The sequence below is a fragment of the Triticum aestivum genome, chromosome 5D (assembly GCF_018294505.1).
Source record: "Triticum aestivum cultivar Chinese Spring chromosome 5D, IWGSC CS RefSeq v2.1, whole genome shotgun sequence".
NCBI classification, from domain to species: Eukaryota; Viridiplantae; Streptophyta; class Magnoliopsida; order Poales; family Poaceae; genus Triticum; species Triticum aestivum.
In genome coordinates this window covers 462,251,314-462,277,947 of record NC_057808.1, presented here as the reverse complement: position 1 = coordinate 462,277,947, position 26,634 = coordinate 462,251,314, and the positions used below count along the sequence as shown (strand labels likewise).

The 26,634-nt window shown below is 47.3% G+C and overlaps 2 protein-coding genes across 2 annotated transcripts; both read left to right on the top strand.

Annotated features, from left to right (window-relative positions):
* Positions 1-245: 245 nt before the first annotated feature.
* Positions 246-6,934, top strand: LOC123125528 (E3 ubiquitin protein ligase DRIP2-like). The gene is made up of 9 exons (XM_044546002.1): positions 246-366; positions 2,087-2,186; positions 2,547-2,856; positions 2,957-3,198; positions 3,287-3,337; positions 3,733-3,805; positions 4,169-4,273; positions 4,740-4,825; positions 6,817-6,934. Exons 1-9 carry the CDS (start codon positions 246-248, stop codon positions 6,932-6,934), a joined length of 1,206 nt encoding a protein of 401 aa, XP_044401937.1.
* Positions 6,935-19,721: 12,787 nt separating this feature from the next.
* On the top strand, positions 19,722-26,409 carry LOC123125526 (E3 ubiquitin protein ligase DRIP2-like). Its single transcript, XM_044546001.1, has 9 exons — positions 19,722-19,842; positions 21,563-21,662; positions 22,022-22,331; positions 22,432-22,673; positions 22,762-22,812; positions 23,208-23,280; positions 23,644-23,748; positions 24,215-24,300; positions 26,292-26,409. The coding sequence occupies exons 1-9, from the start codon at positions 19,722-19,724 to the stop codon at positions 26,407-26,409; spliced, it is 1,206 nt and encodes a 401-aa protein (XP_044401936.1).
* The last annotated feature ends 225 nt before the right edge of the window (positions 26,410-26,634 follow it).

Sequence of the window (26,634 nt, the reverse complement as noted above, 5' to 3'; positions counted from 1 at the left end):
TATTTCTATATATCCACCCAAAAAAATACAGCAGAATAGGAAAACACTAAACTTCGCGACTCGCCGGAGCTCAGCCGCCGCTTCTCCCTTCTCCCGACCGACCAACGCCCTCGATTCCACCGCCCCGCGCCGTTTATTGCTGATTCTCCGCCTCCCGGTCGCAGAGTTCTGACGAGGAGGTCGTCGATCGAGGATTGACCTAGAGAGAGGAGAAGGTGGCAGACATGGTTGCGGGCGGCGGAGAGATGGGGGGCGCGCCGGGCGTATCTCGCGTGCCGCGGGCGGCGCTCGCCGCGTTCGTGACGTGCCCGCTCTGCAAGGGATACTTCCGGGAGGCCAGCGCCTTCGCCGAGTGCGGCCACACATGTGAGTTCTCTCTTCTATCCCACTCCCGCCGCCTCTACGGTTTCGTTTCGTCCTCCCCCCTTTCGTGTCTGCACTGCACGCTCTGTCGCCCCGCGGCCTTCCTGCGCCGCCGCCCCGTCTTCTTCGCGACCTCCCGTCGCGCTGCCGTCCCGTCTGCCGTCGCCGTCGCGTCGCGCTGCGTCTGCTTTCTCTCCCTGTCCCGTCTGTCTGTCTCTCGGTCGGTCCTTGCCTGGTTGGCGTTTGATGCGACCTCGTGATCTGATCCAGAAGAGAGCCGGAGGCGACGCTGTCATTGCCGAGCCTTTTGATTGATTGCCTGGGCTGCGATCTGGCCGTCCCGGTCGAGTCTTTTGATTGCGTGCGCCGCGGTTTGGCCGTTGCGGCCACCTTGCGGCCGAGACGTTTCCTCTCCGGTAGCGCGCGCCAGAGCGCGCTACTCCGGAGAAACCCCGTGCCGCAGCCACCGAGCGCGACGCGACGCTAACAGGCAGGGGCAGGCGTCCGAGGCGAAATCGCGATCGTTGAAATCAGCCGATCTTTCTCCAATAGGACAACGTCTAAACCAAGTAGACAGACGGGACGCGGCCATCCTCCTCCGCCTCCACCAAGCGAATGTCCTTGGCGATGGGCTCGCGCAAGCACACGATGATGCACGACGCACCGCTGTCGCCGATGTCATCGTACGTACGTAGACCAGCTCCACTGCCAGCTCGCGCGCAGTTGGCCACATACAACACGGCGCTCGGAATTGGACACGCACGTCGCCGTCTGCGGAGTCATGGCAGCGGAGATGGGGTTTAGAGTTACAGGAGAGGGGAAACAAATACGCGAGCAAACATCAGTCTAACCTGGCCTGTTAGCCGTGCTCTCGGTCTGCGGTAGTTTCTTCGCCCGTGCTCTCACGCAGAAATCCATCCGGAGCCGACGCCGTGCTCTCGTGCTCTCGGTCTAATGTCGCCACCTCTCTTCTTTGGAAGTTTAGAGTCCACAATGCAGCCAACCTTTGGCGTTTCCAGGTGTCTTCCATGTCCCGACGACACGGCACTTTGGACTTCCCCGTGGTGGCCGCCGGGGCCATCCTCTTGGAAGGACATTCGGTCCCAGTTTCCTTTTGGTGCTAGGAGCAAAAGTTGTAAAGCCTTGGCACCTGTCGCAGGGTGAATGGAACTGTATGGTGTCGATGCACTCTATCTAGTAGCTTCGTGTGTGTTAGGTAATGGTTGGGGAGGTTGTAGACGATGGTGGGGGAGCTTGTAGATGGTGGCATGAAATGTTGTGTCCGTTTGAACAGGCATTCTGCACTGCGCTGGCCGGCCGTGGTCATTTTTTTGGCGAAAATCAACGGCATTGCATTTCATTTCATGTATGAAGAAGAAGACACATTACAAAGCCCAGACTGAGAGCACACAAACCCACAACAGCACACAAAAACATCACACCAGCACCACAACAACACTACACTCTACAAGAGAAGGAACCAAGCTCCAAAGATCACCAAGACTCGGCCGGGAATCTGTGTCGGTTGTTGGTACTCCTTGTTGGACTGGTTGGTTGCAAGCCAAGTATCTAGTCTTGTTGCATTGTTGCTACTAGCTAGCTAATTTACTCATAATATTGTTTTCATTTGCCAAGCATGTAAAATTCGATTCTTTCAAATCTCTGCATGAAACTTGCATGCCTGCCTGTGGAGTTCCTCTTGTGACCGCCTTTTTGTAAGCAGTTTGCCGGGATTGTATCCTGAAGAAAATAGGTGAGGAGGGGATCGAATCCTGCCCCGTATGCAACGCTGCTCTTGGGATTGCTCCTGAAGAGAAACTCAGGTAAGTAATTGTTAAAATAACAAGGTTGTCTATATAGTTATCTACAACATTGTTTTTTCAACTTGTCAGTTCTCAATTTCTTTAAGTCTATGTATAAGTACACCAGCGGAGTTATGCAATACAAGTGTAATTACAAGTGCAAACTCTCACTAATAGCCAGACCAAACTTGTTTTTTTTTTTGTGAAGCAGAAGCTTAGAATGTATCTATAGAAGAAACTATCTATGTATACATACATTCTTGTTTTGTGAAACAAAAACTTAGAATTCCAGCCACTTATTCTTATTTTTCCTGTGATCTCGACTCAGGTACTCTACTATATGCTGCTACCTAACATGATTGATTGTTTCCTTGTTTGAAGGGATGATCCAAAAATTCAGGCTATCAGGGACCATGCGTTTCCACCTAAAGCAGAAGTTGATGCTTCTGAGGCTCCAAGTACTACACTGCCAGCAAAGATAAAAGAGAGGTCCATTTCTTCCTTGGTTGAAACCCAGAAGATGGCAACACAACCTACTCTGACAGGACAGAGAGCTGCAAGAAGGAAATTCATGTCCCATTTGTTTTCTGTCGGTAAATTGCCAAATAAATCGGAAGGCTATAATCAGAAGACTGAGATGGCCTCAGCACCAAAATCAACCAAGGTGCCAACATCTGCAAACAAAAAGAAGGTACTACTAAAGTATTACCAGCACATAATTTCATATGCAAGTTTGATGCCAATTGTCTTGTAACATTTGCTTATTCTGAGTACACTTCCATCCAAAACAGAATAGTGCAGATATTTCTGAAGATGGAAAGAATCACGAGACGATTGACAATGAAGAGCTTCATAAGCCCTTACGGAGCTTAGTCGTGGCAAGCGCGAAGAAGTCACAAACATTATGTTATCTGGGGGAAAGTCGGAAAAACAAAACAACCACAGAGGATAGTCTGAGGGAAAGCCCAGAAGCAGACTCGGATGATGGAATAACTACCCCAGTCTGGTTTTCACTAGTGACTTCACTGAACCAGTAAGATTGCAACATATTCAATATTCGTATTAATTCTGATGGACCGTGTTTTTTGCGTCCTCACATCAAAATGAAAACTGTTTTGCAGGGCAGAAGCTAAACGGCTGCCTCAGATAAAAAATAATTTCTACAGAATTAAGTGAGTTCCCCATTAATCTTCAAGTTTCTTTGTCAACAATGATAGAGGCCTCTCATACTTCACTTAGTATCCTCTTATTTGTAGCATAGATTGCTCAAGGTTTTTTCCCAGCTTGAGAATTTTAGATGGCGCTGTGCGCTGATGCCCCTTTTCATGTTATGTTTTCTACTAGTAGCAACTGTGCTATGGTATCAGCAAGAGTTATTTCCTTCATTTCAAAATATGAAGGTGAAGTGTCTAGATTAACAATTTTTATCAGCATTGGAGAGGATGTTTCATTCGAAAATCCTGCATGCTTTTTTTCGTTCATCCCTTCCAGGAATTCAGCTAACACGCAACTCAATTCCAAGAATTTAATACATTCTGTTTAATATGGATTTTTCTTCTTGTTTCAGAGATGGAACTATGCAGGTCTCCTCTATCCTGAAGCTCATTATGAAAAAACTTGAGCTAGCAAGTGACGTTAAGGTGAGCATTTTAGATGTCTTTGTGCTTTGATTTTGATTGTTGTCTGGGGCCTCCTGTCAAGGTGCTAGCTTCCAAGCATTAGAATTAGATCATCAATAAATCTCCAGTTTGCTGCATTGTAGATTTTATTATTCAGAAATAATGAACGGGCCACCACCCCCACCGATTTCCCGTGAAAGGAACCACCACCTTGCTGCATTTGTAGATTTGGATGGTGGCATATATAGTATGATTCATTTGCACCAATTAATATCATTTTTCTTGTTATCGCACATGTAAGCCGAGAAAGTATGTTTGCACATGGACAATGTTGAATGTGCTATTTGGCCTGACCACCTGTATGTATACTTGTGCGAAATGCAGGTGGAGATCTTATGCCATGGCAAGCCGGTCTGCCCTTCGACGACGCTGCACGGCCTACTCAAGCAGTGGCTGAGCCGCAAGCCGAAGCGCAGGGTCCAGAGGCCGGTGGGTGCTCCAGCGAATGAGTTCGTGATGGAGCTGGGCTACCGGCGGTGCTTGGCGTCCAAGTCCCTCTGCTGCACGAAGAAAACAGCCTCCATCCCATGCCATTGCAGCACCTAGCTAGCCTGGCATCCAGGTCCCTTTTGCTGCTAGCCCCTCCGTCCCCGTGGTCTGCTCATGCTCGTCGTCCACCAGTCGGCCTAGCTAGGATATATATTCATACATACCTGCATATTTCTCATTCGTTTTATGGACCGTGTAAAGAGAGAGGGGCGGCGGAAAGAGGTTAGCGATGGCGGTAGACTTGCTAGACAAAAACCTGAAACGTTACCATGACTACATTTTTGGTCTACAGCTATGACAAGAATTTACAGACAAAATTGTTCATGTGTTTGTGGTAATTCTGTTTTGTTTTCGCCCCAGCAAATCAATGTGTTATAGAGCTCTGGGTTACAACTCCGCCTTATAGACGCTGAGATCAGAGGCTTCTTTGGATCACCTTCTGCCAGGAAAACCGACCAGTCTAGAGGAGGTGAAGCCCTACATAAGCAGCTTGGTAAGTAGCTTCCTTTTATTTCAGACGAAAGGCGATAGCCCGACATTATAAACAAAGCCAACCGACAGAGTACATCACAGATCAACGGAGAGCAGTTCAAAAGCCCACACAGGGGCACAATCCAACACAAGTACTAGCACGCATTACAAGAGATCACAGCACACAAGCCAACTACCTAAAGCGAAGCCAAGGCAACAAGTGAAGGAGTGAAGCATGCAGCAGAAAGAGCATAACTAAGAGGAAGGAGCATGATCATGCTGATAGAAGGAGGTGGCCGTGCTTCGAAATAAGCGCCTCCACCGAGTTCCAATAAAAAGCATTACTAGTGTGAGTTCCATCGGTAGAAACCCATCAGAAACATAGGCAGAGAAGAGAAGCATGCATTGATAGGACACACCTTGCTCGCCGAGGTGTTATATCTGCCTCTCCAAGGCATAACCCGATTACCAACCTTGGTAACAAGGGGGTTGAAATCGTTTGCAAGAAGCTTAAATAGGGAGATGGGCATGCCAAGATATTTGAAGGGGAAAGAACCCAAAGAACAGTTGAGAAGATGCGCCACCCGCACCCCCTCGGCCTCGGAGGCACCCGTTACGATGACTTCACCTTTAAGGAAGTTAATCTTTAGCCTGGAAAGAGTCTCAAAGCAAAGGACAATGAATTTCAAATTGGCCAGGCAAAGATCGTCCAGTTCCACAATTATAATAGTGTCAGTTCCACAATTATAATAGTGTCATCAGCATGGAGAGATACCTAAAGGAATTAGATGAGAGGCAACTGCCTTAATGTTACCAGCATCAGCGACCCTCGGGAGGATACATGACAAAGCATCAGCCATAAAACTAAATAGAAGAGGAGATATAGGGTCTCCCTGCCTAAGGCCACGACCGTTGGCAAAGTAAGGGCCCACCGTCCCATTAAGCGACACCTTAGTGTGGCCAGCAGTAACCAAACTCATAAAACGATGGACATAGGCACCGTCAAAACCTTTAGCCAGCAATACCGATCGCAGAAATTGCCAACTCACAGAGTCGTGTGCCTTCTCAAAATCTAGTTTGAGAATAACAGCTCTAGTGCCTCTAGCCTTAAGGTCATGAACATTCTCGTGGAGGGAAAGGATGTCATCTAGAATAAACCTGATTGAGAGTGAGACACAACACGATGGGTAACCGAAGAGAACTTAATAGCAAAAGCTTTGACGGGAAACTTAGCAAAACTATTGATTAGGACAATAGGCATGAACTGCCGGATAGAGTTTTCTCCCTTCACCTTGGGAATCAGGGTAGAAACCGTGCAGTTGCGCCTACAGATGTCGATAGTCCCAAGACAGAACCCTTGGATACCGGCATAGACTAAGTGTTTCAGAAGCAGCCAGAGTTTCTTAAAGAAAGTTATGGAAAAGCCATCTTGCCCAGAGCAGAATTTGACTTAGAAGAGTCAATTGTCGCGTCAATCTCATCACAAGAAAGGGGCAGCATAAACTCAGCATTCTCAACCGAGATCTGCGACTCAGGTGGCCAAAGGGAAGGGGGATGGAAAAGCCCGACGGTGACCGAGCGGCCAAGAGGTCTTTGAAAAAGTCACACACATGAAGTTGGATAGCCGTGGGGTCAGACGCTAAGACCCCATAGATAGAAACGATAAATATAGTGCATCTCCTCCTTCTGCCATTCGCGATCATAAAAAAATATGTAGTAAGCACATCACCCATCAACACCCAATTCCGCCTACCCCTTTGTTGCCAGTATGCCTCCTCCTGGAGATGGAGGTTCAACAGAAGCGACTCAAGGTGATATCTACGGTCCAGCCAGCAGCTAAGATACTAGTCGAATCCGCAAGCCACCAAGTCTGCAATCTCCTTTTCTAGGGCCGCTGATATGTTGGAATATGCCCTAGAGGCAATAACATTTGTCTTATTATATTTTTGTGTTCATGATTAAGAGTTTATATTTCATGTTATAACTGCTATGATCCTCGAATATGCGATTCAATGGAAAACTCATATGAACGTGTGGAATGATAAATGGCTAAGGGTTCCCAGTATTGCCTCTGAGACTAGCTCAAGTGTTGATGGTGATCATGTTTTCCGGATCTTAGGATATTGTTAAGTGTAATGATTGTTGGGGAACGTAGTAATTTCAAAAAAATTCCGACGCACACGCAAGATCATGGTGATGCATAGCAACGAGAGGGGAGAGTGTCGTCCACGTACCCTCGTAGACCGTAAGCAGAAGCGTTATGACAACGCGGTTGATGTAGTCGTACGTCTTCACGATCGACCGATCCTAGTACCAAACGTACGGCACCTCCGCGATCAGCACACGTTCAGCTCGGTGACGTCCCATGAACTCACGATCCAGTAGAGCTTCGAGGGAGAGTTCCGTCAGCACAACGGCGTGATGACGGTGATGATGAAGTTAGCAACGCAGGGCTCCGCCTAAGCACCGCTACGGTATGACCGAGGTGGATTATGGTGGAGGGGGGCACCGCACACGGCTAAGAGATCAATGATCAACTTGTGTGTCTATGGGGTGCCCTCCTCCTCCGTATATAAAGGAGTGGAGTGTTGGGGAACGTAGTAATTTCAAAAAAAATCCTACGCACACACAGGATCATGGTGATGCATAGCAACGAGAGGGGAGAGTGTGTCCACGTACCCTCGTAGACCGAAAGCGGAAGCGTTATATCAATGCGGTTGATGTAGTCGTACGTCTTCACGATCCGACCGATCCAAGTACCGAAAGCACGGCACCTCCGAGTTCTGCACACGTTCGGCTCGGTGACGTCCTCGCCTTCTCGATCCAGCAAGAGGGGCGAAGTAGTAGATGAGTTCCGGCAGCACGACGGCGTGGTGACGGTGTTGGTGAAGAACAATCTTCGCGGGGCTTCGCCTAAGCACTACGAAAACTATGACGGAGGATAAACTAGAGGAGACGGGGTTGCCGGCACACGGCTTGGTGTTTCTTGATGTGTCTTGGGTGCTAGCCCTACCCCTCTATTTATATGTTGAGCCTTGGGGTCGAAACTTGGAGTAAAAGCCTCCACAAAGTCGGTTTCACCCGAAAGGCAAGAGTCCTTCTCGGACTCCAGGGCCAGACGCCAGGGTTCCCGGCGTCTGGCCCCTGGACTCCGCAAAACTTCCTTTTGTGCTTTCCAAAAACCTCGTGGGCTTTCCCCTTTGGCCCAGATAAAGTGTTCTCGTGCCCAAACATTTCGGGAAACATCCGGAACCCCTTCCGATGGATTCCGGAACCTTTCCGGATATCAAACACTACTATCCACATATCAATCTTTACTTCCGGACCATTCCGGAGTTCCTCGTCATATCCGTGATCTCATCCAAACTCCGAACAACATTCGGTCACCAACATACATAACTCATAGTACTATATCGTCAACGAACGTTAAGCATGCGGACCCTACGGGTTCGAGAACTATGTAGACATGACCGAGACACCTCTCTGGTCAATAACCAATAGCGGGACCTGGATGCCCATATTGGCTCCTACATATTCTACGAAGATCTTTATCGGTCAGACCGCATAACAACATACGTTGTTTCCTTTGTCATCGGTATGTTACTTGCCCGACATTCGATCGTCGGTATCTCAATACCTAGTTCAATCTCGTTACCGGCAAGTCTCTTTACTCGTTCCGTAATACATCATCCCGCAACTAACTCATTAGTTACAATGCTTGCAAGGCTTATAGTGATGTGCATTACTGAGTGGGCCCAGAGATACCTCTCCGACAATCGGAGTGACAAATTCTAATCTCGAAATACGCCAACCCAACACGTACCTTCGGAGACACCTGTAGAGCAACTTTATAATCACCCAGTTACGTTATGACGTTTGGTAGCACACAAAGTGTTCCTCCGGTAAACGGGAGTTGCATAATCTCATAGTCATAGGAACATGTATAAGTCATGAAGAAAGCAATAGTAACATACTAAACGATCAAGTGCTAAGCTAACGGAATGGGTCAAGTCAATCACATCATTCTCCTAATGATGTTATCCCGTTAATCAAATGACAACTCATGTCTATGGCTAGGAAACATAACCATCTTTGATCAACGATCTAGTCAAGTAGAGGCATACTAGTGACACTCTGTTTGTCTATGTATTCACACAAGTATTATGTTTCCGGTTAATACAATTCTAGCATGAATAATAAACATTTATCATGAAATAAGGAAATATATAGTAACTTTATTATTGCCTCTAGGGCATATTTCCTTCATGGAGGAGGAGGAGAGGGCCGGCCTCCTAGGCGCGCCCCAAGGGGAGTCCTACTCCCACCGGGAGTAGGATTCCACCCCTTCCAAGAGTAGAAGTAGGAGGGAAGGAAGGAGGAGAGAGGGGGGAGGAAAAGGGGGGCGCCCCCCCCCCCCTTCCTTGTTCAATTCGGACTAGAGGGGGAGGGGGCGCGCGGCCTGCCCTGGCCGCCCCTTCCTCTCTCCACCAAGGCCCATGATGCCCATTACACTCCCCGGGGGGGTTCCGGTAACCCCTCGGTACTCCGGTATTTGTCCGAACTTACTCGGAACCTTTCTGAAGTCCAAACATAGTCATCCAATATATCAATCTTTATGTCTCGACCATTTAGAGACTCCTCGTCATATCCGTGATCATATCTGGGACTCCTAACTACCTTCGGTACATCAAAACACATAAACTCATAATACCGATCGTCACCGAACGTTAAGCGTGCGGACCCTATGGGTTCGAGAACTATGTAGACATGACCGAGGCACGTCTCCGTTCAATAACCAATAGAGGAACCTAGATGCTCATATTGGCTCCTACATATTCTACGAAGATCTTTATCGGTCAAACCGCATAACAACATACGTTGTTCCCTTTGTCATCGGTATGTTACTTGCCTGAGATTCGATCGTCGGTATCACAATACCTAGTTCAATCTCGTTACCGGCAAGTCTCTTTACTCGTTCCGTAATGCATCATCCCGTGACTAACTCATTAGTCACATTGCTTGCAAGGCTTATAGTGATGTGCATTACCGATAGGGCCCAGAGACACCTCTCCGACAATCGGAGTGACAAATCCTAATCTCGATCTATGCCAACTCAACAAGTACCATCGGAGACACCTGTAGAGCACCTTTATAATCACCCAGTTACGTTGTGACGTTTGGTAGCACACAAAGTGTTCCTCCGGTATTCGGGAGTTGCATAATCTTATAGTCATAGGAACATGTATAAGTCATGAAGAAAGCAATAGCAACATACTAAACGATCATCGTGCTAAGCTAATGGATGGGTCAAGTCAATCACATCATTCTCTAATGATGTGATCCCGTTCATCAAATGACAACTCATGTCTATGGCTAGGAAACTTAACCATCTTTGATTAACGAGCTAGTCAAGTAGAGGCATACTAGTGACATTCTGTATGTCTATGTATTCACACATGTACTAAGTTTCCGGTTAATACAATTCTAGCATGAATAATAAACATTTATCATGAAATAAGGAAATAAATAATAACTTTATTATTGCCTCTAGGGCATATTTCCTTCAGTCTCCCACTTGCACTAGAATCAATAATCTAGTTCACATCGCCATGTGATTTAACAACAATAGTTCACATCACCATGTGATTAACACCCATAGTTCACATCGTCATGTGACCAACACCCAAAGGGTTTACTAGAGTCAATAATCTAGTTCACAACGCTATGTGATTAACACCCAAAGAGTACTAAAGTGTGATCATGTTTTGCTTGTGAGAGAAGTTTAGTCAACGGGTCTGCCACATTCAGATCCGTATGTATTTTGCAAATTTCTATGTCTACAATGCTCTGCACGGAGTTACTCTAGCTAATTGCTCCCACTTTCAATATGTATCCAGATTGAGACTCAGAGTCATCCGGATCGGTGTAAATGCTTGCATTGACATAACTCTTTACGACGAACTCTTTATCACCTCCATAACCGACAAATATTTCCTTAGTCCTCTAAGGATAATTTTGACCAATGTCAAGTGATCTACTCCTAGATCACTATTGTACTCCCTTGACAAACATAGGGCAGGGTATACAATAGGTCTGGTACATATCATGGCATACTTTATAGAACCTATGGCTGAGGCATAGGGAATAACTTTCATTCTCTCTCTATCTTCTGCCGTGGTCGGGTTTTGAGTCTCACTCAACTTCACACCTAGCAACATAGGAAAGAACTCCTTCTTTGACTGTTCTATTTTGAACTACTTCAAAATCTTATCAAGGTATGTACTCATTGAAAAAACTTATCAAGCATCTTGATCTATCTCTATGGATCTTGATGCTCTATATGTAAGTAGCTGCACCGAGGTCTTTCTTTGAAAAACTCCTTTCAAACACTCCTTTATGCTTTCCAGAAAATTCTACATCATTTCCGATCAACAATATGTCACTCACATATACTTATCAGAAAGGTTGTAGTGCTCCCACTCACTTTCTTGTAAATACAGGCTTCACCGCAAGTCTGTATAGAACTATATGCTTTGATTAACTCATCAAAGCATATATTCCAACTCCGAGATGCTTGCACCAGTCCATTGATGGATCGCTGGAGCTTGCACACTTTGTTAGCACCTTTAGGATTGACAAAACCTTCTTGTTGTATCATATACAACTCTTCTTTAAGAAATCCATTAAGGAATGCAGTTTTGACATCCATTTGCCAGATTTCATCAAATGTGGCAATTTCTAACATGATTCGGACAGACTTTGTCGGTGTACAAAAGTAGGGGCTCTCCTTTTGACCCCTTACTTGTGCACGGACAGTCAGAGCCACGACCACGGCCACACTTAGCAGGGCAGAGGAGGGGGGCCGGAGCACAAAACCAACAAGGCAATGCCAAGATCAAGAACACAAAGAGCAGACGGGCGAAGCAGGTTCCCCCGGCAAGGCCCTTGCCAGGGCGGCCTCAGCGGCCCCGGCAAGAGCCTTGCCGGGGCAGCTCGCCCAACACCAGCAGAGCGCGCCACCCTTGAGCCCATGGCTTCCAACGTAGTCAACCACGTTGGGACAAGGGCTCGGGAGGCACCTCCTTGGTGGCATGCAGATCTTTGTCAAGATCATAAATACACAAGATCAGATGAGGACCAGAAGACGACGACCCTCGGCGAGATCCTTGCTGAGGAAAGCCACAAGACCCCCGGCAAGATCCTTGCCGGGGACAACTACGACGCCACGGCAAGGCCCTTGCCGGGGCCCCGACAAGACCCTTGTCGAGGACATGGATGGGGCCGCAGCCAGGCCCGCACCTGCCAAGACTCCACCACTGTTTCCATGCTGCTGCCAGCCCAGCCAGCTGGGCAAGCACCTGCGTGGCGACGAGCGGCTTCTGAGCTAACTCAGCAAGCACCTGCGTGGTGGCATGCAGATCTTTGTGAAGACCCTACCACCGCGCCACCTCAGTTTCCTGCCTGCCTACATGGCGCCACATGCATCGCTGGCCTGGGCGCGTGTCGAAGCAAGGCGAAGCGGCGACGGACGGGACGAGCCTCGTTCTCGTCCCCAATAAAGCGAAGGGACACCTAAGCGATGCATTAAATGCGTCTTGTCCTATAATACGGGCGATAAGCTCGCAGTACTGTAGGCCTTTCCACCTCCTGTGTGCCACTGTGGCAGCCCCTTTCGACTATAAAAGGAGGCCCGTGGCGTACTGGAGGGGGATTCGGCTCTTTGGAACTACGCAGCCTCCATTGCTAGTTCGAGAGCTCAAGAACTCTCTCAAATACACACCAAAGCAGGACTAGGGTATTACGCATCCCCGCGGCCCGAACCTGGGTAAACGAACTGTGTTCTGACTTCTAAACCTGCTCTTCTCACAACCCCGCGCCCCGCAACCGTAGTAGGGATTCCTGTGATCCCATAGGTGTCGTTTCCCCGACATCTTTGGCGCGCCACGTAGGGGGGCAGTTGAGAGAATCTTGTTTAGTAGCTAGTTTAGCGGTTCTTCATGCGGTCCTCGCCGACGCGCGCGCACCGAATCAGCTCCCACGCCTCCTATGCGGTGTCGCAGTCTGCAACCTGCATCATAACATGATCTGGAATTGATTGAGACAGAGCAGCGAACGCCCCCTCGTCGGTGGCCTGATCAAACTCGCCGGAGCCCTCGATTGCCGAATAGACGCGCAGCGCCTTCATCAACACCTTCATCTTCACAGCCCACAAGTAGTTCGTGTCCGTCAGCATTGGATACTGAATGGGCACATTCGTGGCTCTCGACGGGGTAGCGAGCACCACAGCGCCGCCGTCCGCGTCGCTAGCGCCGGCCTTCCTGGCCGCTGGCGACGTGTACTTTCCACCGCTCCCGCTCTTGTTCCCATCGCCTTTCGACGGAGAGGTGTCTCCCATCGCCGCCGCCAATCACCTCCTGCTGCAGCAGCCACCGCCAAACACCACAAGAACCCTAAAGAACCTAAGGCTCTGATGCCAATTGTCAGATTTTTAGACCAGAATCATACACACAATAGCTGGACTAATCACTCAACTAGGCCACGGTGGAGGAGATGAACACACAGAGACGAACGCGAGAGATTTTGTGACGCCTTAACTGCGTCTATTCTGGACTTCTTTCTTTTATTCAGAAGACAGAGCTATCCCCAACAGACTGCCCGATAAGATCGCCCACGATCCTTCTATCACGCGCCATCCCACGCAATCAGATCGTGGCCAACCACTAAACTCGCTGATCCGCTAATCTTGCCGCAACGTAAACACAGTACGTTTCTGGCACTACAAGAGAAAAACAACTTGGCCTGAAACTACTACTTTCTGAACCAAGTGTACAATTTTATTATTCAGAGCTAGCTCACTGAAGGAAACTGAAAAATACTTGCAGCACGGGACTTGACTTCAACACGATGAACTTGCTCATCGAATTGCGTCGACAACCTAGTGAGACCTGCACGGGCCACCAATGTCAGTTCTAAATCTGGCATATCTCGGGGTAGCGATCCTAGGCTAGGCGTCTTGGAGCGATGGTTAAATAGACATAGGATTTTACTCAGGTTCGGGCTCTCTCGAAGAGATAATACCCTATGTCCTGCTTTTGATTGTATTCATGTGGGGAATAGTACAGAGTATAGGGATCTACCACGAGATTGTTGTGTATGATTCTAAGATTCTCTATTGACTAGCCTGGCCTCAGTTTATATAATGCACCGGAGGCCCAGGATTTAGAAGAGTCCTAGTCTTGTGCGTCAAATCTTGTGGAGTCTTCCTTGTATGTGTCATGGACCGACCGAAGTGGCCCATGAGTGAATCACCATGGGGGTCCTCGGCCCGATCCACCTGGTCAGGAGTCGGCGTGATAAGTACCCCCTAGTCAAGGACACCATCAACAGTAGATACATACTGCCTATAACCTACGTGGTAATTTTTCAGAGTTTTTAGAGATGTAGATGTACCTAAAAGATTGTTCTTTACTCCAATTGTTGTTATAGTTGCATTGGATGCTCATGTCTGTTTGTTTAATGCTTATATTATTGGATATGAATTTTAAATATTTATTCAGTATGAAATGTTTAATTATTACTCTGATGCTAAGCTGCAATGGAGAAACTCAAAGGGGTAGTTCTCCGGGTCAAACGAGCCAGGCTATTGCCTCTCCTGGCAATCTACGGTGTTGACCGGATGCTAGAGGGTTTTGGCCGAGGGATATTTCTCTTGTTTTATGTCACAACAGGTCATGCCGACATGTCAGCCCAGACGGCAGCACATGCGATCAAAGGACTCCCTCCCGCCTGCTTGATGTGGGGGGACTAGTACCCTACGTCATGAACCTTCCTGCGTGATTATCCGGTTTGCGAGGCAGGTGCCACATTAGGTTGCGCACTAGGTATTTAAACATCACAACACCCTCTCATTGATATATCCGGGCCCCACATAGGCTGGTGTGGTGTCCGGGCCTTCCCTGGAGTGGTTTTGGACGACGTGGCAATCCGTGGGCCAGAGTGTTCTACGACATTGACCAGATGCTAGAGGGGTTTGACCAGGGGATATTCCTCTTGTTCAGTGTCACGGCAGGTTATGTCGACATTCCAGACCAGGTTGGAGCGCATGCAGTCACAGGACTCCCGCCCGCCTGCTCGATGTGCGGGGACGAGCAGCACTTCTATTGTTGTATGGATTGTCCTGAACAGTTAGAGCGTGATAAAATCCTGAAAATTTACACAGTAGATATACACTAGCTATAAGCTATGTGGTAATTTTTAATCATTTTTAGAGAGGTAGAAGTATCTTAACTAATTACTCTTTACAGATTGTTCCTTTCTCTGATCATCTAACTATTTGCATTGGATGCTCGTGTCTATTTGTTTAATGCTTATATTACTAGATAGCAATTTTAAATATGTTTTCGTTATGAAACATTTAATTATTAATCTGATGCTAACCTATAATGGACAAAGTCAAAGGGGATGATCTCCGGGTCAAATGGGCCATGGTTAGGCCTCTCCGGGCGGTCTACGACATTGACCGAAAACAATAGGGATTTGACTGAGGATATTCCTCTTGTTCTGTGTCACAGTAGGTCATGCCGACATGCGAAACTAGGTTGGAGCCTATGCGATCACCAGAATTTTCACTCCTCTAACCGGTTAAAGTTGCTCTAATATCCACTCATTATTTCCATCCAACATAGGCATCATTAGACCCAGTCCCGGATCTTGAGTTACCTGGTTAAGGTTGTAGTGAATAGCCAGGTCACCGTACTAATCTGGATTTCCCTGATGCGGTTGTCAAGTTCGTAGAGAGGAAGTGATCGTTCAGTTGTCAGCCGCCATGATGGTTTACAAAGTACATAGATTTCATATATCACCGGAGAACTCTTTGGCTGATGCCACAGTCAATAATATGTCTCCCCCCTGCTAGTATCTCTCTAGCGAGTGGGCCCACCTTCGTTTTCCTCCATGCCCTATCCTTCAGTTTCTTTCAAATGATTAAGGTTTTACTAGATTCTACTCATCCATATATTAACGTAACTAGTGTATTCACTTTCTTGTGGTGCCTTTGTAAAGCACGAAATGATGCCGTGTTTGGTAGAAATTTTTGTCAACCATCGCAGGTATACCCGGTGGCGAACGCGATCTTACCGGGCCCAAAAATTGAGGATGTGATGGTGGGACATGATCAAAGCTCAACAACTGTTGTAGTACGGCAGCCAATAGCCACACAAGCTACATCTTTAATTGCAGGTCAACGAATCTTCTGTGATGCGGCTTGGACAAATGAGGAAAATATGAAACCTTCTCCGGCAGGTATTGGTGTGATCAGCCAACTTGGAGGAGATGGTCATTGTCTAAAGCTGCAGGTTTCGGCCATGTCTCTCCCGTGGTAGAAAACAGGGTTTTGGTCCAGGCCAGGTAAGGGCATTAATCCCGATTCTCTTACGAACCAGGACCAAAGGGTGCATCAGTCCCGGTTCGTGAGGCCAGGGCGCCGGCCGGGCCTCGGGGGCCATTGGTCCCGGTTCCAGACACGAACCGGGACCAATGGGCCTCGCTCCTGGCACAACACCTTTAGTTCCGGTTGGTGGCTGGAACCGGGACTAAAGGTCACTATTCTGTCCCAGTTCGAGCCACCAACCGGGACTAAAGAGATGCCTATATATACCCTCGCCCCTGCCCACCCTCTCCTCTGTTTTTTGGCCGTGTGGGAGGTGTGCATGCGCTGCTCTGTTCTCCTTTCTATGCATGCACATGAGGTGTTCGATGAAATGCCCGAGCCACACTTAAGCTTTCTCCTCTCCAAGCTCGACTTCCAAACTCCATTTTCCTCAAGATTTGTCTAGGTTTGGCGGTCCGTCCTGTCCCGACCCCGTCCTCACCGCCGTCGATCGCCCGCGCCGATCTCGTCGCCGGCACCACCGTGGTGAGCCTCTTGTTCTTATCTTCTTTCTCAAAGAAAAAAATTCTTACTTGTATGATTTAGATAGATACTTGTATAATTTTCTTACTTTTATTATTATTTTTTATTATATAGTGCCATGGTTTTGGTATCCGCCCCCGTCGGTCCTCGTCCTGTCTATGATTCGGATGTGGAATATTATCTTTTCTAATTATTTGTTTCATTTAGTGTGTATGAAAATTATGCCGACCAACGTGACATAGATGTTTTTAACTAGGAGCTACACAATGGTCTTGCCTGACCTATCCGCTCATTTTCCCGACATACTTCACGTACACACGCTTCATATGCACAATGGTCTTGCACGAACTTACTTCTCTCTTTTCTGCCTAATTAGGTACTTAAATGTGCATAATATGGTATTCAGAAGTCATTATTTACCCCACAAGCAATTATTCATCATCATTATCATAATGTAATTATTAGTGAAATGGGTTGTCATGAGCTGTCACATAATGTAATTGCTTTAAAAGGTTGGAACTATTTTTGGTAACTCATTAAGTGCAATAAATAGCATGGTGTCTCCATGGTTTTGCACTTCTCATCCTAGTCGGTTCCTCTCTTTTCCCGCGTATTTCACACGTGCAACTGTCTCGCAGAACTCACTTCTCTCTTTCCAGTGTAATTCTCATGCATAACGGTGTCGTCGGCTTGCTCCTCCGTTGCACACGTACTTCACATACACAAAGGTTTTCTTCGAAACTCACTTCCCACTTTCCGACGCACTTCAACTACACAACAGTCTTGGTCCCATCTGAACTCGATTCTCTTTTTACCGTGTCTTGCTTTGTAATAAGAATTTGATATTTATCCGCATAAAAGATGAATCTTTATCTACGGTATGGAAGCAATGAAAACTGGAATGGCCTGGTTTTGAGCAGGAAAAATATTATCTTTAGAAAAAACAGCAAGACGGTTCCAAGTAGTACAAATTGCCCAAAGATCTTTGTAGGAAAAGTATCCTAGACGTAGCAATTTCTCCTGGGTCCCTCCCACGCCACAGCCTTCTATTTCTATCGCGTCCTTCCCACAGCTAGCTAGCCTTCTATATATTTCTATATATCCACCAAAAAAATACAGCAGAATAGGAAAACACTAAACTTCGTGACTCGCCGGAGCTCCGCCGCCGCTTCTCCCATCTCCCGGCCGACCAACGCCCTCGGTTCCATCGCCCGGCGCCGTTTATCGCTGTTTCTTCGCCTCCTAGTCCCCGCGGTCTGACGAGGAGGTCGTCGAGGAGAAGGTGGCGGAGGTGGTTGTGGGCGGGCGCCCTGACTCTATATGATGATATTTCTATTTCTTTGAAGCAAAAACTCTATAGGTTTGATACCCTATATCTATTCTTCTTTTTTGTATATTAGTTATTAGTGGAATTTCAGTGCATTGGGTTCTTTCTTAGATCGGCGGCGAGATGGGCGGCGCCCCGGGAGTACTGCCTTTGTCGGGAAGAGATATACTAGTATAAAGTCACACTGATGTACTGATTTAAGCATGTTTGGATCTATATTTGCCATTCATTAATTACAATTGACTGGTAGTGTCTCATAGCTACACAATGGTCTTGCCTGGCCTATCCCCTCATTTTCCCGGCATACTTCACGTGCACACGCTTCATATGCACAATCGTCTTGCCCGAACTTACTTCTTTTTTTTGCCTAATTCGCTACTTACTCGTGCATAATATGGTATTCAAAAATCATTATTTGCCCGCACAATTAAATATTCATCATCATTATCATAAAGTAATTATTAGTGAAATGGGTTGTCATGAGCTGTCACATAATGTAATTTTTTAAAATTTTGGAACTACTTTTGGTAACTGATTAAAGTGCAATAAATAGCATGGTGTCTCCAGGGTTTTGCGCTTCTCTCGCCTGTTAGAAAATAAACCAAAGTATTCACATACAAAACAGTTTCACCCAAGTCGGTTCCTCCCTTTTCCCGCGTATTTCACACGTGCAACGGCCTCGTGGAACTCACTTCTCTCTTTCCCGCGTAATTCTCATGCATATCATCCGGCTTGCTCCCCTGTTTCACACGTACTTCACGTACACAAAGGTTTTCTTCCAAACTCACTTCCCACTTTCGGGCGCACTTCACCAACACAACGGTCTCGGTCCCATCTGAACTCGCTTCTCTTTTTACCGTCTCCTTGGTTTTGCACTTCTCGCGCCTGTCAAAAAATAAACCAAAGTATTCACATACAAAACGGTTTCATCCGAGTAGGTCCCTCTCTTTTCCGGTGCATTTCACACGTGCAAGGGTCTTGCAGAACTCACTTCTCTCTTTCTCGCGTAATTCTCATTCATAACGGTATCATCCGGCTTGCTCCCCCATTTCCCATGTACTTCACGTACACAAGGGTTTTCTTCCAAACTCACTTCTCGGTTTCCGGCGCACTTCACCTACACAACGGTCTCGGACCCATCTGAACCCGATTCTCTTTTTATCGTATCTTGCTTTGTAATAAGAATTTGATATTTATCCGCACAAAAGATGAATCTTTACCTACGATATGGAAGCAATGAAAGCTGGAATTAATGGCCTGGTTTTGAGCAGGAAAAAATTTATTTTTTGACAAAACAGGAAGACGGTTCCAAAAATACAAATCGCACCAAGACCGTTGTAGGAAAAGTACCCTAGACCTATAAATTCTGCTGGGTCCCTCCCACCCCACAGCCTTCTATTTCTATCGCGTCCCTCCCACAGCTAGCCTTCTATATATTTCTATATATCCACCCAAAAAAATACAGCAGAATAGGAAAACACTAAACTTCGCGACTCGCCGGAGCTCAGCCGCCGCTTCTCCCTTCTCCCGACCGACCAACGCCCTCGATTCCACCGCCCCGCGCCGTTTATTGCTGATTCTCCGCCTCCCGGTCGCAGAGTTCTGACGAGGAGGTCGTCGATCGAGGATTGACCTAGAGAGAGGAGAAGGTGGCAGACATGGTTGCGGGCGGCGGAGAGATGGGGGGCGCGCCGGGCGTATCTCGCGTGCCGCGGGCGGCGCTCGCCGCGTTCGTGACGTGCCCGCTCTGCAAGGGATACTTCCGGGAGGCCAGCGCCTTCGCCGAGTGCGGCCACACATGTGAGTTCTCTCTTCTATCCCACTCCCGCCGCCTCTACGGTTTCGTTTCGTCCTCCCCCCTTTCGTGTCTGCACTGCACGCTCTGTCGCCCCGCGGCCTTCCTGCGCCGCCGCCCCGTCTTCTTCGCGACCTCCCGTCGCGCTGCCGTCCCGTCTGCCGTCGCCGTCGCGTCGCGCTGTGTCTGCTTTCTCTCCCTGTCCTGTCTGTCTGTCTCTCGGTCGGTCCTTGCCTGGTTGGCGTTTGATGCGACCTCGTGATCTGATCCAGAAGAGAGCCGGAGGCGACGCTGTCATTGCCGAGCCTTTTGATTGATTGCCTGGGCTGCGATCTGGCCGTCCCGGTCGAGTCTTTTGATTGCGTGCGCCGCGGTTTGGCCGTTGCGGCCACCTTGCGGCCGAGACGTTTCCTCTCCGGTAGCGCGCGCCAGAGCGCGCTACTCCGGAGAAACCCCGTGCCGCAGCCACCGAGCGCGACGCGACGCTAACAGGCAGGGGCAGGCGTCCGAGGCGAAATCGCGATCGTTGAAATCAGCCGATCTTTCTCCAATAGGACAACGTCTAAACCAAGTAGACAGACGGGACGCGGCCATCCTCCTCCGCCTCCACCAAGCGAATGTCCTTGGCGATGGGCTCGCGCAAGCACACGATGATGCACGACGCACCGCTGTCGCCGATGTCATCGTACGTACGTAGACCAGCTCCACTGCCAGCTCGCGCGCAGTTGGCCACATACAACACGGCGCTCGGAATTGGACACGCACGTCGCCGTCTGCGGAGTCATGGCAGCGGAGATGGGGTTTAGAGTTACAGGAGAGGGGAAACAAATACGCGAGCAAACATCAGTCTAACCTGGCCTGTTAGCCGTGCTCTCGGTCTGCGGTAGTTTCTTCGCCCGTGCTCTCACGCAGAAATCCATCCGGAGCCGACGCCGTGCTCTCGTGCTCTCGGTCTAATGTCGCCACCTCTCTTCTTTGGAAGTTTAGAGTCCACAATGCAGCCAACCTTTGGCGTTTCCAGGTGTCTTCCATGTCCCGACGACACGGCACTTTGGACTTCCCCGTGGTGGCCGCCGGGGCCATCCTCTTGGAAGGACATTCGGTCCCAGTTTCCTTTTGGTGCTAGGAGCAAAAGTTGTAAAGCCTTGGCACCTGTCGCAGGGTGAATGGAACTGTATGGTGTCGATGCACTCTATCTAGTAGCTTCGTGTGTGTTAGGTAATGGTTGGGGAGGTTGTAGACGATGGTGGGGGAGCTTGTAGATGGTGGCATGAAATGTTGTGTCCGTTTGAACAGGCATTCTGCACTGCGCTGGCCGGCCGTGGTCATTTTTTTGGCGAAAATCAACGGCATTGCATTTCATTTCATGTATGAAGAAGAAGACACATTACAAAGCCCAGACTGAGAGCACACAAACCCACAACAGCACACAAAAACATCACACCAGCACCACAACAACACTACACTCTACAAGAGAAGGAACCAAGCTCCAAAGATCACCAAGACTCGGCCGGGAATCTGTGTCGGTTGTTGGTACTCCTTGTTGGACTGGTTGGTTGCAAGCCAAGTATCTAGTCTTGTTGCATTGTTGCTACTAGCTAGCTAATTTACTCCTAATATTGTTTTCATTTGCCAAGCATGTAAAATTCGATTCTTTCAAATCTCTGCATGAAACTTGCATGCCTGCCTGTGGAGTTCCTCTTGTGACCGCCTTTTTGTAAGCAGTTTGCCGGGATTGTATCCTGAAGAAAATAGGTGAGGAGGGGATCGAATCCTGCCCCGTATGCAACGCTGCTCTTGGGATTGCTCCTGAAGAGAAACTCAGGTAAGTAATTGTTAAAATAACAAGGTTGTCTATATAGTTATCTACAACATTGTTTTTTCAACTTGTCAGTTCTCAATTTCTTTAAGTCTATGTATAAGTACACCAGCGGAGTTATGCAATACAAGTGTAATTACAAGTGCAAACTCTCACTAATAGCCAGACCAAACTTGTTTTTTTTTTGTGAAGCAGAAGCTTAGAATGTATCTATAGAAGAAACTATCTATGTATACATACATTCTTGTTTTGTGAAACAAAAACTTAGAATTCCAGCCACTTATTCTTATTTTTCCTGTGATCTCGACTCAGGTACTCTACTATATGCTGCTACCTAACATGATTGATTGTTTCCTTGTTTGAAGGGATGATCCAAAAATTCAGGCTATCAGGGACCATGCGTTTCCACCTAAAGCAGAAGTTGATGCTTCTGAGGCTCCAAGTACTACACTGCCAGCAAAGATAAAAGAGAGGTCCATTTCTTCCTTGGTTGAAACCCAGAAGATGGCAACACAACCTACTCTGACAGGACAGAGAGCTGCAAGAAGGAAATTCATGTCCCATTTGTTTTCTGTCGGTAAATTGCCAAATAAATCGGAAGGCTATAATCAGAAGACTGAGATGGCCTCAGCACCAAAATCAACCAAGGTGCCAACATCTGCAAACAAAAAGAAGGTACTACTAAAGTATTACCAGCACATAATTTCATATGCAAGTTTGATGCCAATTGTCTTGTAACATTTGCTTATTCTGAGTACACTTCCATCCAAAACAGAATAGTGCAGATATTTCTGAAGATGGAAAGAATCACGAGACGATTGACAATGAAGAGCTTCATAAGCCCTTACGGAGCTTAGTCGTGGCAAGCGCGAAGAAGTCACAAACATTAAGTTATCTGGGGGAAAGTCGGAAAAACAAAACAACCACAGAGGATAGTCTGAGGGAAAGCCCAGAAGCAGACTCGGATGATGGAATAACTACCCCAGTCTGGTTTTCACTAGTGACTTCACTGAACCAGTAAGATTGCAACATATTCAATATTCGTATTAATTCTGATGGACCGTGTTTTTTGCGTCCTCACATCAAAATGAAAACTGTTTTGCAGGGCAGAAGCTAAACGGCTGCCTCAGATAAAAAATAATTTCTACAGAATTAAGTGAGTTCCCCATTAATCTTCAAGTTTCTTTGTCAACAATGATAGAGGCCTCTCATACTTCACTTAGTATCCTCTTATTTGTAGCATAGATTGCTCAAGGTTTTTTCCCAGCTTGAGAATTTTAGATGGCGCTGTGCGCTGATGCCCCTTTTCATGTTATGTTTTCTACTAGTAGCAACTGTGCTATGGTATCAGCAAGAGTTATTTCCTTCATTTCAAAATATGAAGGTGAAGTGTCTAGATTAACAATTTTTATCAGCATTGGAGAGGATGTTTCATTCGAAAATCCTGCATGCTTTTTTTCGTTCATCCCTTCCAGGAATTCAGCTAACACGCAACTCAATTCCAAGAATTTAATACATTCTGTTTAATATGGATTTTTCTTCTTGTTTCAGAGATGGAACTATGCAGGTCTCCTCTATCCTGAAGCTCATTATGAAAAAACTTGAGCTAGCAAGTGACGTTAAGGTGAGCATTTTAGATGTCTTTGTGCTTTGATTTTGATTGTTGTCTGGGGCCTCCTGTCAAGGTGCTAGCTTCCAAGCATTAGAATTAGATCATCAATAAATCTCCAGTTTGCTGCATTGTAGATTTTATTATTCAGAAATAATGAACGGGCCACCACCCCCACCGATTTCCCGTGAAAGGAACCACCACCTTGCTGCATTTGTAGATTTGGATGGTGGCATATATAGTATGATTCATTTGCACCAATTAATATCATTTTTCTTGTTATCGCACATGTAAGCCGAGAAAGTATGTTTGCACATGGACAATGTTGAATGTGCTATTTGGCCTGACCACCTGTATGTATACTTGTGCGAAATGCAGGTGGAGATCTTATGCCATGGCAAGCCGGTCTGCCCTTCGACGACGCTGCACGGCCTACTCAAGCAGTGGCTGAGCCGCAAGCCGAAGCGCAGGGTCCAGAGGCCGGTGGGTGCTCCAGCGAATGAGTTCGTGATGGAGCTGGGCTACCGGCGGTGCTTGGCGTCCAAGTCCCTCTGCTGCACGAAGAAAACAGCCTCCATCCCATGCCATTGCAGCACCTAGCTAGCCTGGCATCCAGGTCCCTTTTGCTGCTAGCCCCTCCGTCCCCGTGGTCTGCTCATGCTCGTCGTCCACCAGTCGGCCTAGCTAGGATATATATTCATACATACCTGCATATTTCTCATTCGTTTTATGGACCGTGTAAAGAGAGAGGGGCGGCGGAAAGAGGTTAGCGATGGCGGTAGACTTGCTAGACAAAAACCTGAAACGTTACCATGACTACATTTTTGGTCTACAGCTATGACAAGAATTTACAGACAAAATTGTTCATGTGTTTGTGGTAATTCTGTTTTGTTTTCGCCCCAGCAAATCAATGTGTTATAGAGCTCTGGGTTACAACTCCGCCTTATAGACGTTGAGATCAGAGGCTTCTTTGGATCACCTTCTGCCAGGAAAACCGACCAGTCTAGAGGAGGTGAAGCCCTACATAAGCAGCTTGGTAAGTAGCTTCCTTTTATTTCAGACGAAAGGCGATAGCCCGACATTATAAACAAAGCCAACCGACAGAGTACATCACAGATCAACGGAGAGCAGTTCAAAAGCCCACACAGGGGCACAATCCAACACAAGTACTAGCACGCATTACAAGAGATCACAGCACACAAGCCAACTACCTAAAGCGAAGCCAAGGCAACAAGTGAAGGAGTGAAGCATGCAGCAGAAAGAGCATAACTAAGAGGAAGGAGCATGATCATGCTGATAGAAGGAGGTGGCCGTGCTTCGAAATAAGCGCCTCCACCGAGTTCCAATAAAAAGCATTACTAGTGTGAGTTCCATCGGTAGAAACCCATCAGAAACATAGGCAGAGAAGAGAAGCATGCATTGATAGGACACACCTTGCTCGCCGAGGTGTTATATCTGCCTCTCCAAGGCATAACCCGATTACCAACCTTGGTAACAAGGGGGTTGAAATCGTTTGCAAGAAGCTTAAATAGGGAGATGGGCATGCCAAGATATTTGAAGGGGAAAGAACCCAAAGAACAGTTGAGAAGATGCGCCACCCGCACCCCCTCGGCCTCGGAGGCACCCGTTACGATGACTTCACCTTTAAGGAAGTTAATCTTTAGCCTGGAAAGAGTCTCAAAGCAAAGGACAATGAATTTCAAATTGGCCAGGCAAAGATCGTCCAGTTCCACAATTATAATAGTGTCAGTTCCACAATTATAATAGTGTCATCAGCATGGAGAGATACCTAAAGGAATTAGATGAGAGGCAACTGCCTTAATGTTACCAGCATCAGCGACCCTCGGGAGGATACATGACAAAGCATCAGCCATAAAACTAAATAGAAGAGGAGATATAGGGTCTCCCTGCCTAAGGCCACGACCGTTGGCAAAGTAAGGGCCCACCGTCCCATTAAGCGACACCTTAGTGTGGCCAGCAGTAACCAAACTCATAAAACGATGGACATAGGCACCGTCAAAACCTTTAGCCAGCAATACCGATCGCAGAAATTGCCAACTCACAGAGTCGTGTGCCTTCTCAAAATCTAGTTTGAGAATAACAGCTCTAGTGCCTCTAGCCTTAAGGTCATGAACATTCTCGTGGAGGGAAAGGATGTCATCTAGAATAAACCTGATTGAGAGTGAGACACAACACGATGGGTAACCGAAGAGAACTTAATAGCAAAAGCTTTGACGGGAAACTTAGCAAAACTATTGATTAGGACAATAGGCATGAACTGCCGGATAGAGTTTTCTCCCTTCACCTTGGGAATCAGGGTAGAAACCGTGCAGTTGCGCCTACAGATGTCGATAGTCCCAAGACAGAACCCTTGGATACCGGCATAGACTAAGTGTTTCAGAAGCAGCCAGAGTTTCTTAAAGAAAGTTATGGAAAAGCCATCTTGCCCAGAGCAGAATTTGACTTAGAAGAGTCAATTGTCGCGTCAATCTCATCACAAGAAAGGGGCAGCATAAACTCAGCATTCTCAACCGAGATCTGCGACTCAGGTGGCCAAAGGGAAGGGGGATGGAAAAGCCCGACGGTGACCGAGCGGCCAAGAGGTCTTTGAAAAAGTCACACACATGAAGTTGGATAGCCGTGGGGTCAGACGCTAAGACCCCATAGATAGAAACGATAAATATAGTGCATCTCCTCCTTCTGCCATTCGCGATCATAAAAAAATATGTAGTAAGCACATCACCCATCAACACCCAATTCCGCCTACCCCTTTGTTGCCAGTATGCCTCCTCCTGGAGATGGAGGTTCAACAGAAGCGACTCAAGGTGATATCTACGGTCCAGCCAGCAGCTAAGATACTAGTCGAATCCGCAAGCCACCAAGTCTGCAATCTCCTTTTCTAGGGCCGCTGATATGTTGGAATATGCCCTAGAGGCAATAACATTTGTCTTATTATATTTTTGTGTTCATGATTAAGAGTTTATATTTCATGTTATAACTGCTATGATCCTCGAATATGCGATTCAATGGAAAACTCATATGAACGTGTGGAATGATAAATGGCTAAGGGTTCCCAGTATTGCCTCTGAGACTAGCTCAAGTGTTGATGGTGATCATGTTTTCCGGATCTTAGGATATTGTTAAGTGTAATGATTGTTGGGGAACGTAGTAATTTCAAAAAAATTCCGACGCACACGCAAGATCATGGTGATGCATAGCAACGAGAGGGGAGAGTGTCATCCACGTACCCTCGTAGACCGTAAGCAGAAGCGTTATGACAACGCGGTTGATGTAGTCGTACGTCTTCACGATCGACCGATCCTAGTACCAAACGTACGGCACCTCCGCGATCAGCACACGTTCAGCTCG

What these genes read in the sequence shown, in the direction of transcription:
- LOC123125528 (XM_044546002.1), top strand. Translation starts at nt 246, where the DNA reads ATGGGGGGCGCGCCGGGCGTATCTCGCGTGCCGCGGGCGGCGCTCGCC. An exon ending in CTAGTGACTTCACTGAACCA is followed by an intron (nt 3,199 to 3,286) that starts GTAAGATTGCAA and finishes ACTGTTTTGCAG; the next exon opens with GGCAGAAGCTAAACGGCTGC. An exon ending in AATAATTTCTACAGAATTAA is followed by an intron (nt 3,338 to 3,732) that starts GTGAGTTCCCCA and finishes TTCTTGTTTCAG; the next exon opens with AGATGGAACTATGCAGGTCT.
- LOC123125526 (XM_044546001.1), top strand. Translation starts at nt 19,722, where the DNA reads ATGGGGGGCGCGCCGGGCGTATCTCGCGTGCCGCGGGCGGCGCTCGCC. An exon ending in GCTCCTGAAGAGAAACTCAG is followed by an intron (nt 21,663 to 22,021) that starts GTAAGTAATTGT and finishes CCTTGTTTGAAG; the next exon opens with GGATGATCCAAAAATTCAGG. An exon ending in AAGCCCTACATAAGCAGCTT is followed by an intron (nt 24,301 to 26,291) that starts GGTAAGTAGCTT and finishes ATATGCGATTCA; the next exon opens with ATGGAAAACTCATATGAACG.